Here is a 9,152-nt window from a genome sequence, read left to right as displayed (position 1 = left end):
TTTTGTTGCATTAAGAAGGGCGAATATGCGCGAAAGAGAACGCATTTTGTATGGATCAACTTTTGTCTTTTCTTTTTTTTTTTTAGGATTCTTCGGATGAATATGTATGAGACAGATTTTCAGCCGGACACAATTTTATTTTAGTTCTTTCATTTGCTCATATTACATTTCAGTCACGAATATCTTACACAATAACTTCATATAAATGTTCATTTAGTCAGTACCTTGACCTGGAAACTTAAATGTAATGACCGTTTAAAATCCAGTTCAATCTTTTTGTGCGCTAAATTAAATAATAAAATTCCAAGTGTCTGGATTAGGTCTCAGTATTGTTGACTTAAATGATCATAATAAAGGCAAATGGAAAGACCAAAATCCCCCCAGAAAAACACGCATGCTATGCTCCCAACAGACTTTATTGAGAAAGTCAGTTCATACATTGGAGTTATTGGTGAGGATCAAAACCAACAAACATCATTTAATTCACCTCAGTTTTTATACAAAATAGTAAAATATCATGAAATACATTTGATTGTTTTGGGAAAAGGGCAGATAAAATATCAATATATCACGTTTAAAGGGCTTAAAATTAATCATACATGATTATTTAAAAAGTGTCTTCAGTTTCTATTGTAGCGTTACAGGTTTCCATTTCACTGACACGTCTTCATGACTTCACGAATGGAGTCCATCGTGACGGTCAATCTTCATTCTGTGAGACGGAAATGTCCCATTGTGTTGTTGAACGGTCTCCAGTAGGTTGGTGCTGATGAGCCGGACTGGGACGTGGAGGCAGTTTGAATCACAGACCTGGAAGGAGAACGAAATCAAATGCATTAAAATAACGGTATGACACCTTTTTATATGTCACACTACAGAATCCACATTTCATAATGCGCATTTTCAGTTTGTTTCTGGATTCTGTTCACGAGCGCCTCCATTCGACTTACATTGAGTTCTTGTACTTTGTCCTGATGCCCTGCAGGGGGCGTGTGGCGGAGATGAGTTCCAGCTTGTACAGTTCATCGACACAATCTGCAATGTCCTCCACTGGGTATCCAGAGAACAGGTCCAGGTCTTCAGGCTGAAAGAGAGAAGAGTGAAGGTGAGTTCAGGGTGACTCCCATCTGGAGGATTGTGAATCCCATCATACACCTGAAGCAACTTACCCAGTTCTCTCTGTTGACCCTGTAGTTGGCCATGAACAGAGCTGCAGCTGCCACTTTAGACGAGTCGTGTCGCACCAGCAAGTTCACGTCCATGAGACTCAAGTCTGCCAGAAACTGAACCAGGAGGAAGAAACACAGGAGTCAGAAGAAGACACTCAAATGTGAGCAGAGAAGAAGACAGAGAAGTTGGACTCGCCGCTGCCAGGTTCTGTGTGGTCTCACAAACAGGGTAGGTGGACATGAAGATGTGAAGGAAGGTGTAGGACGTGGGGGCTGACAGAGTGAAGTCCAGGGTTTTGAGGAGACGCCACTCCATCTCTAGCAACTCTTTCTTCGTGTAGCTTCCATCTCGTGGGACAAACACCCGAGCCTCTGGGGGGTTCCTGCTCTGGTGCTTCCTAAAACCAGGACACGTGAAACAGTGAGGACACTAGCATCAGGTCAGTGGTCAACCGGACCCTCATCAAAGTTCTGCTGATACTCACGCAGCAATGAACAGAGCAGTCGTCCCGATGAGAGTCAGGTCCTGCAGGTTCACTGATCTGGAGTTGGAGAAGATCCGGTCCAAGTAGTTGATGGCGAGATGCAGGGTTTCTGTGTCAAGTTGGAGATCTACAACAACCCGGGTCAGCTTGTCTACTAAGTTAGACCTGAGGTCCTTGAGGATCTGGGGGAGGTGGTCCATGTAGCCCAGCTTTGGTCTGAACCGCTCCTGGTGATGGAGAAAAATCGGTTGTCTCAAAGAGTCTAAGATGACATGTTTCAATTGCAGATGTTCTGACTCACCTCTGTGACCCTCAAGTTCCAGTAAATGTCCTCCACATATTCAGATTCACTATCGTCCTGAGAATCAGACTCATCTTGGTCCGACTCAGAAGTAGAAGAGTCTGCAGGAGAGAACAGTGACGAGGTGAACATCAAAGAGAGCTTCGACTCGGGTTATTTAGCTCCATTATCTTAAGCTCACTTGGACATGGTTCCAGCATGAACATCAGGTCTTCGTCATCAGATGACGACTCTTCTGTCTCCATGGAAAAGGTGTCTGGGCTCAGTTCGTCTCCAGATGGAGCCAAAACAACCTCAAAAGCCACTTCAAGTTGTTGGTCACTTTCATAGAGGAAGCAGTCGATCGGCAGATCGACCAGAGCTGGAATGTCTTCAGAATATTCAAACACCTGTTGGAGACATGATCATTAATATTCAACGTTCACAGATCTGGTGAAGATCCTCTCGGAGTCTTCTTCTACCTGCATGTCTCCGGTGAGCACCATGTGGGAGGTCTGGACACTGGCGCTTGAAAACATCTGCAAAGAGGAACAACTTGGTTCAGTTCACAAGAGTCAGTAGTTTCACTGTAGTTACAGTGTAACAAGCTTCATTGAAACTCACAATATCCAGCTGTTAAGTGACTTGAGAGGCCGTCGCTCTCTGGACCCAGCACCAAGTCAGTTGCTCAGGTGAGAGAGTTGCTCTTTACCTGATAGACCAGAAGTCTCACTTGAAGCAGGAGGAGTCTTCAGAGAAGAACTGGTGTGCTGGTCGAAGATGAGACGAATCTTCTGGTGTCTGGACTGAAGAGAAGATGCGAGGATCCACGCTGAGTGAATCTCGCCATCCATCGACACTCATTTATCCTTCAGGCCCGCAAACTTTTCAGCCAATCAGGAAGCAGGACCCGTTCATATGCAAATATATATTCAGAGATTGGTCGGTGATGTTCGACCCTCGGGGCGGGATAAATCAGTGAAAGAACATTTTTAACTTCAGGACAAATAAGTAAAGGTTAATATTAAATCGTATTGTTATTTTTATTGTTTTTGACGAAATTAATCGACAACGAGCATAGAAAAACATTTTCTACGTTCGACATCACGACACAACGTGGTGAAAAATACACAATGTGGTGATGATGTTTCTCTGGACATTTAAATATCATATTCTCTTAGAGGAACACCATTTTCACCCTAGAACGTTATTTTGTGTTGTATTTCTAATGTGCATCTAATGATGTGTCATGTTTCTGTGATTTTCTGCTCTGTATTCAATAGGGTTTTGATGAACCAGCACTTAACTCTCAGAAAAATCATAAAAATATCAAAACCAATCATAAATATATTTTTGAAGAACACTTCCTATTTAGGATTGTAGTTGCGGTCCGTTTCTAATGCCAAATATTTCCTTCCATTCAACAAACAAGAGCACGGCTTTCTTTCTGTCGAGTTACTTTTCGTTATTTCAGGAGTGAACGAGTTTCTCTCTTTGTCAAAATAAAGACTAAAAGAATAAGAAAAATTTACTTGAGTGGGCGCATGCGTTGATAGTTTTATTTAGACTTTATGGTTAGAGTAAAGAAGTGCAAACAACGTTTGAGAAAAAAAACATGGACCATAGAGTCGTATTCCATCGCAAAAAGGAAGCAGAGCGAATTTGGTCGTTTCATTTTCCACTTACGCTTGAGCTTCTTAATGTGATTAACAACCGATAAATAAAGCAAATTGTTCCCAGATTTATTTTTATAAATGGAGTCAGAAATATATGATGTATATTTAAAGGTGTCCTCGTGTCCTAACATACAAGATAGGAACATTAAATTGTACTTATGGTAGAGAGAACAGACAGAAATAAATTCACATCATATGCGCGTCACACTATTTTACACTGATATTTAGACGCACTGAATCGAACCGCTTTCACTTAAACTTCTTATCTTGTCGAAACAAATGTGAATAGGACATTTCATCTTCATCACATATGAATGAGCCTCGTCATCTGTGGTTACAACTGAACCATCAGACCGCTGAGATGTGAATGGCCCGTCTCGATACACATGAACATGAGGATCGTTGTGAACCTGCGATGAAGGAATGTGCGGATCGCTGTCCTCACGACACTTGAACGTTTAAACCAACATCTACGAAAACGAAGCAAAGTGGATTGACCAGTGAGAAAACTGGTTCCACGAATGAGAGAAATGAAAAATAATGCTAACAGAACCTAAATATCGGATTGATTATACTGTGATGTTTTTATTCAACTTATTTGAGATTATCCGTATGTCATTGTTGATGCCATCACAGTGTAATTGAGACACGTCTTTTGGGAGTTATGTTTCAAAGCATTAGCTTCACTCATCATTCAGTTCACTATATGATTTTACCCTTTAAATGTAATTAAATTTAAGTATGTTTGAGAGCAAGGTTTCCAAAAAGTCATCTGAAAACAAGTTTTTTTTTGTGCAGTGTTGCTTTAAATCACGACACCTTTGCTTTTCATAGGATGAAATCCACAAGGTGTTTGAACAGTCACTGCAGAGTATGTGAGAGGATTTGTGTAGGATTAAAAACGACAACTAAAAATCACGATGGACATTTTATTTTAAAATAAGTACACACAACAATTGTTGTTGCAAAAAATCTCATTTAGAATATAAAATAATAAAATATGTACAAAGAGCAAAAATATAATCCTCCTTTAAAAATGGGCTGCAGAAACAGTGACTCTTGTGTTCCACACAGGTGACGTTCTGCCAAAAGAAACACGTTTAAAAACAGTTGAACGTGAGTTCAGATCCAGTCCAGCTCGGTCAGAACACTGAGTTGTAGATCGATGCTGTGCAGACAGGTGAAGATGGTGAACAACACTGGACCACAGACCTGCAGGGAAAGAAGGGAAGAAACAGTTTGACTGGCAATAAATACATTTATTTACACCACCTTTATTGTGTCATGTCAGTTTTTTTTTATATTGATGCACAAATCTGATCAGTCATGAATTAAAAATAAATAACTTGTCCAGAGTAACTTACATTGACTTTGTGAACTTTGACCTGATGGCCTGTAGAGGGAGCTCTGAGTGAAGCAGCTCCAGCTTGTACATGGTTTCCATACACTCGGCGAGGTCCTCCAAGGAGTAACCAGAGAAGTTTTCCAGGTCTTCAGGCTGAAAGAGAAAAGAGTGAAGGTGAGTTAAGTGTGACTCCCATTGGAGGATTGTGAATCCCATCATACACCTGAAGCAACTTACCCAGTTCTCTCTGTTGACTCTGTAGTTGGCCATGAACAGAGCTGCAGCTGCCACTTTAGACGAGTCGTGTCGCACCAACAAGTTCACGTCCATCAGACTCAAGTCTGCCAGAAACTGAACCAGGAGGAAGAAACACAGGAGTCAGAAGAAGACACTCAAATGTGAGCAGAGAGGAAGACAGAGAAGTTGGACTCACCACCGCCAGGTTCTGTGTGGTCTCACAAACAGGGTAGATGGACATGAAGATGTGAAGGAAGGTGTAGGCCGTGGGGGCTGACAGAGTGAAGTCCAGGGTTTTGAGGAGACGCCACTCCATCTCTAGCAACTCTTTCTTTGTGTAGCTTCCATCTCGTGGGACAAACACCTGAGCCTCCGGGGGGTTCCTGCTCTGGTGCTTCCTAAAACCAGGACACATGAAACAGTGAGGACACTAGCATCAGGTCAGAGGTCAAGTGGACCCTCATCAAAGTTCTGCTGATACTTACGTAGCAATGAACAGAGCAGTCGTTCCGATCAGAGTCAGGTCCTGTAGTTTCATTGATCTGGATTTGGAGAAGATCCGGTCCAAGTAGTTGATGGTCAGATGCAGAGTCTCTGTGTCGAGCCCGAGGTCTGTGGTGATTCGGGTCAGCCAGTCCACTGTGAAGGGCCTGATGTTCTCCAAGGTCTGTGGGTGATGGTCCATGTAGCCTGGCTTTGGTCTGAACCGCTCCTGATGGGATGAAAGGAGATGTCACACATGTTGTCTCAAAGATTCACAAGCTCAGATCAGATTCAGACCTGACTCACCTCTGTGGCCCTCAAGTTCCAGTAAATGTCCTCCACATATTCAGATGCAGAAAACAAGTCTTCCTGAGACACTGGCTCGTCCTGGTCCGACTCTGAAGAGTTCTGGCTAGAATCTGCAGGAGAGAACCATGATGAGGTCAACATCAAGGTGAGATTCAACTCAAGTTATTCTGTTGCATTATCTCAAACTCACCTGGACTGGGCTCCAACATGGACCACTGATCTTCATCCACTGATGGAGAATCTTCTGTCTCCATGAAAACAATGTCTGGGCTTGCTTCCTCTCCTGACATATCCAGAATCACCTCACAAGCCACTTGGAGCTGCTGACCAGAGAAGAAGAGGACGTCTCCTGAGGGTGTCATGTCGAAGGTCTGGACCTCTGGGTGGACACTTGATGTCTGAAGATGATGATGAGGAGTCTCTCCCAGAGCTGGAAAACTCTTCCACAGGGTGCAGCTGGTCTGGAAGTTCAGAAGAAGAATCTGCTGCTGGCCTGACTGGAGAATATGAGCAAAGATCCCAGAGTGAATCTTGAGAGACGTTTCCGTCCATTTATGCTGGAGAGCGCCAACTCGGCAGCCAATCAGGACGCGGGAAACTTTCCCCGCCCATGTCACATGTAAATGAGCTGATCCAGTGACGTCACCAGAGCGCGGAGCGATTGGTCCGCTGAGAGAACAAAGTCAAGTTTGACAAAGTTTTTCAAGTTTTAAAAGTAAAATACGAGGCAAATGAGCTTCAGATTCACTCCAGATTTCGTAATGTTCAAGTGAAACAGTTTTCCTCTCGGAAACTCTGATTTTGTAAAAGTAAATCCAACTTGTCACTGATAACGTCCCTGATCTCTTAAACAACACTTTAACTTTAAATGTAGTTTTTTTTTTCGGGCAACAAGATGTGCTCCATCGAAAATCGCTTTTAGCATTGTGTTATATTTATTGCAGTTATCGGCGGAATTTCAGAGATAAACATAAAATAACGTTAATGAATTAATTCACCATAAAATCGAAAATGAAATCTAGGTAATTGGGTAATTTAATTAGATCTCTAAAACAACTGTTGAACTTTAAATGCAGTTTCTTCGGACAACAAGATGTGCTTCAAGTAAAATTCGCCTTTCGCTTTGTGCTATATTTATTGTTGTTATCGGCGGAATTTCGGACAAAAACATAAAATAACATTAATGAAATTAATTCAATAAATTCATTAATTTTAATAAAATAAAATAAAGTAGTGGCTGATCATCGTCACGTGGGTATAAATAATCTTGCATTCCATCACATAACGCCAAGAATAAATATTGAAACATTTCGACAGAACCGACGTGTACGATTGAAAAAAATAAAATAACATTAATTAATAAAATTAATTCACCATAAAATCGAAAATGAAATATAGGTAATTTGGTAATTTAATTATATCTCTAAAACAAGTGTTGAACTTTAAACTAAATTAAAACCTTTAATCGAGTTTTGGTTCAATTTATATCTCGTAATCACAAATTATATAGTCCTTTTTTAATATATTTTTAACGTATATTTATGATGTAATGTGACATGGGTATAAATAATCTTGCATTCCATCATATAATGCCCAAAACAAATATTGAAACATTTCGACAGAACCGATGTGTATGTTTACACAGTTTTCATGGATCATTCTCTTTCACATTGGTCGCTGAACTCAATGGCTCGAGACAGTTTTACTGAAACTTCTGATCATGTTGAAACACATATGAATAGAACATTTAATCTCCGTCACATACCAGAGAGACTCATGATCGTGAGATTAGAAGTGAACAATCAGACCACTGAGGTGTGAATGCTCCGTCCATCCTCCAGACTCATGAGAATTGGGATCAATTTGCACCTGCGTTGAAAGAAATTGTGCTCGATCACTGTACAATTAACACATTTAAAGAGCGATTAAAAACACAGCAAAGTGGACGGTGTTGGGAGAAAACCGTTGACAACATACGCATGAATGAAATTGTTGCAGCGCTTTTTCAGAGACTCGGTGTTTCTATTTCATTTTATCGAAAACAAATATTTCCTCCGGTTTAAAGTTATTCGATTAGCATTTCTGTAACACGGTGAAGGAATAATTCAATCATATTTACATAGCAGCGTAATCACAATGAATTCCGGTTTTCTCTGAAAGTGGTGACACATTAAAAAAATATGTTGAAAGATACAGAGATGATTCTTGAAAAAGTGCAATTTTCTACTTGAAAAAATTCTGCCTGAAATATCAAACTCATTCTCTGAAAAAATAAAATTCATGATCGAAGAAATGTTCCAGAAAACCAACTACAAAATATTTAAATAAAATGAGGGAGAACTTCCCATTCACAATGTCTGACTGAAGACGAAAATATCCGAAATATTCACCAAACCTGTTTGTAATGTCTTATAATAATGGGACAAATGCTGTTTATTACGGCTGTATTTTTTGTTGCATTAAGAAGGGTGAATATGCGCGAAAGAGAACGCATTTTGTATGGATCAACTTTCTTTCTTTCTTTTTTGTCTTTTCTTTTTTTTTTAGGATTCTTCGGATGAATATGTATGAGACAGATTTTCAGCCGGACACAATTTTATTTTAGTTCTTTCATTTGCTCATATTACATTTCAGTCACGAATATCTTACACAATAACTTCATATAAATGTTCATTTAGTCAGTACCTTGACCTGGAAACTTAAATGTAATGACCGTTTAAAATCCAGTTCAATCTTTTTGTGAGCTAAATTAAATAATAAAATTCCAAGTGTCTGGATTAGGTCTCAGTATTGTTGACTTAAATGATCATAATAAAGGCAAATGGAAAGACCAAAATCCCCCCAGAAAAACACGCATGCTATGCTCCCAACAGACTTTATTGAGAAAGTCAGTTCATACATTGGAGTTGTTGGTGAGGATCAAAACCAACAAACATCATTTAATTCACCTCAGTTTTTATACAAAATAGTAAAATATCAGGAAATACATTTGATTGTTTTGGGAAAAGGGCAGATAAAATATCAATATATCACATTTAAAGGGCTTAAAATTAATCATACATGATTATTTAAAAAGTGTCTTCAGTTTCTATTGTAGTGTTACAGGTTTCCATTTCACTGACACGTCTTCATGACTTCACGAATGGAGTCCATCGTGACGGTCAATCT

General features: G+C 40.1%; 2 protein-coding genes across 2 annotated transcripts; both read right to left on the bottom strand.

The window, feature by feature from the left end:
* Nucleotides 1–707: 707 nt before the first annotated feature.
* Nucleotides 708–2,440, bottom strand: LOC128763242 (cyclin-A1-like). The gene is made up of 8 exons (XM_053872015.1): nucleotides 2,417–2,440; nucleotides 2,137–2,344; nucleotides 1,956–2,056; nucleotides 1,655–1,881; nucleotides 1,396–1,567; nucleotides 1,170–1,283; nucleotides 951–1,084; nucleotides 708–810 (listed from the first exon to the last, which is right to left on the bottom strand). Exons 1-8 carry the CDS (start codon nucleotides 2,438–2,440, stop codon nucleotides 708–710), a joined length of 1,083 nt encoding a protein of 360 aa, XP_053727990.1.
* Nucleotides 2,441–4,589: 2,149 nt separating this feature from the next.
* Nucleotides 4,590–6,491, bottom strand: LOC128752428 (cyclin-A1-like). The gene is made up of 7 exons (XM_053853630.1): nucleotides 6,175–6,491; nucleotides 5,982–6,094; nucleotides 5,678–5,904; nucleotides 5,389–5,590; nucleotides 5,193–5,306; nucleotides 4,975–5,108; nucleotides 4,590–4,822 (listed from the first exon to the last, which is right to left on the bottom strand). Exons 1-7 carry the CDS (start codon nucleotides 6,344–6,346, stop codon nucleotides 4,753–4,755), a joined length of 1,032 nt encoding a protein of 343 aa, XP_053709605.1. The 5' UTR covers nucleotides 6,347–6,491; the 3' UTR covers nucleotides 4,590–4,752.
* Between the last annotated feature and the right edge of the window lie 2,661 nt (nucleotides 6,492–9,152).

Source organism: Synchiropus splendidus, chromosome 1 (genome assembly GCF_027744825.2).
Source record: "Synchiropus splendidus isolate RoL2022-P1 chromosome 1, RoL_Sspl_1.0, whole genome shotgun sequence".
Lineage (NCBI taxonomy): Eukaryota > Metazoa > Chordata > Actinopteri > Syngnathiformes > Callionymidae > Synchiropus > Synchiropus splendidus.
Note: the sequence above shows the minus strand (reverse complement) of the source record. Positions and strands in the feature narration are given on the sequence as shown.

Excerpts from the sequence above, each read along its gene's own strand:
- LOC128763242 (XM_053872015.1), bottom strand. The coding sequence starts at position 2,440 with ATGGTGCTCACCGGAGACATGCAG. Across the intron at positions 2,057-2,136 it reads CATGCTGGAACCATGTCCAA|ACTCTTCTACTTCTGAGTCG; the intron begins GTGAGCTTAAGA and ends TCTCTCCTGCAG. Across the intron at positions 811-950 it reads ACAAAGTACAAGAACTCAAT|GTCTGTGATTCAAACTGCCT; the intron begins GTAAGTCGAATG and ends TTCTCCTTCCAG.
- LOC128752428 (XM_053853630.1), bottom strand. The coding sequence starts at position 6,346 with ATGACACCCTCAGGAGACGTCCTCTTCTTCTCTGGTCAGCAGCTCCAA. Across the intron at positions 5,905-5,981 it reads GGAACTTGAGGGCCACAGAG|GAGCGGTTCAGACCAAAGCC; the intron begins GTGAGTCAGGTC and ends TCATCCCATCAG. Across the intron at positions 5,591-5,677 it reads ACTGCTCTGTTCATTGCTAC|GAAGCACCAGAGCAGGAACC; the intron begins GTAAGTATCAGC and ends TCCTGGTTTTAG.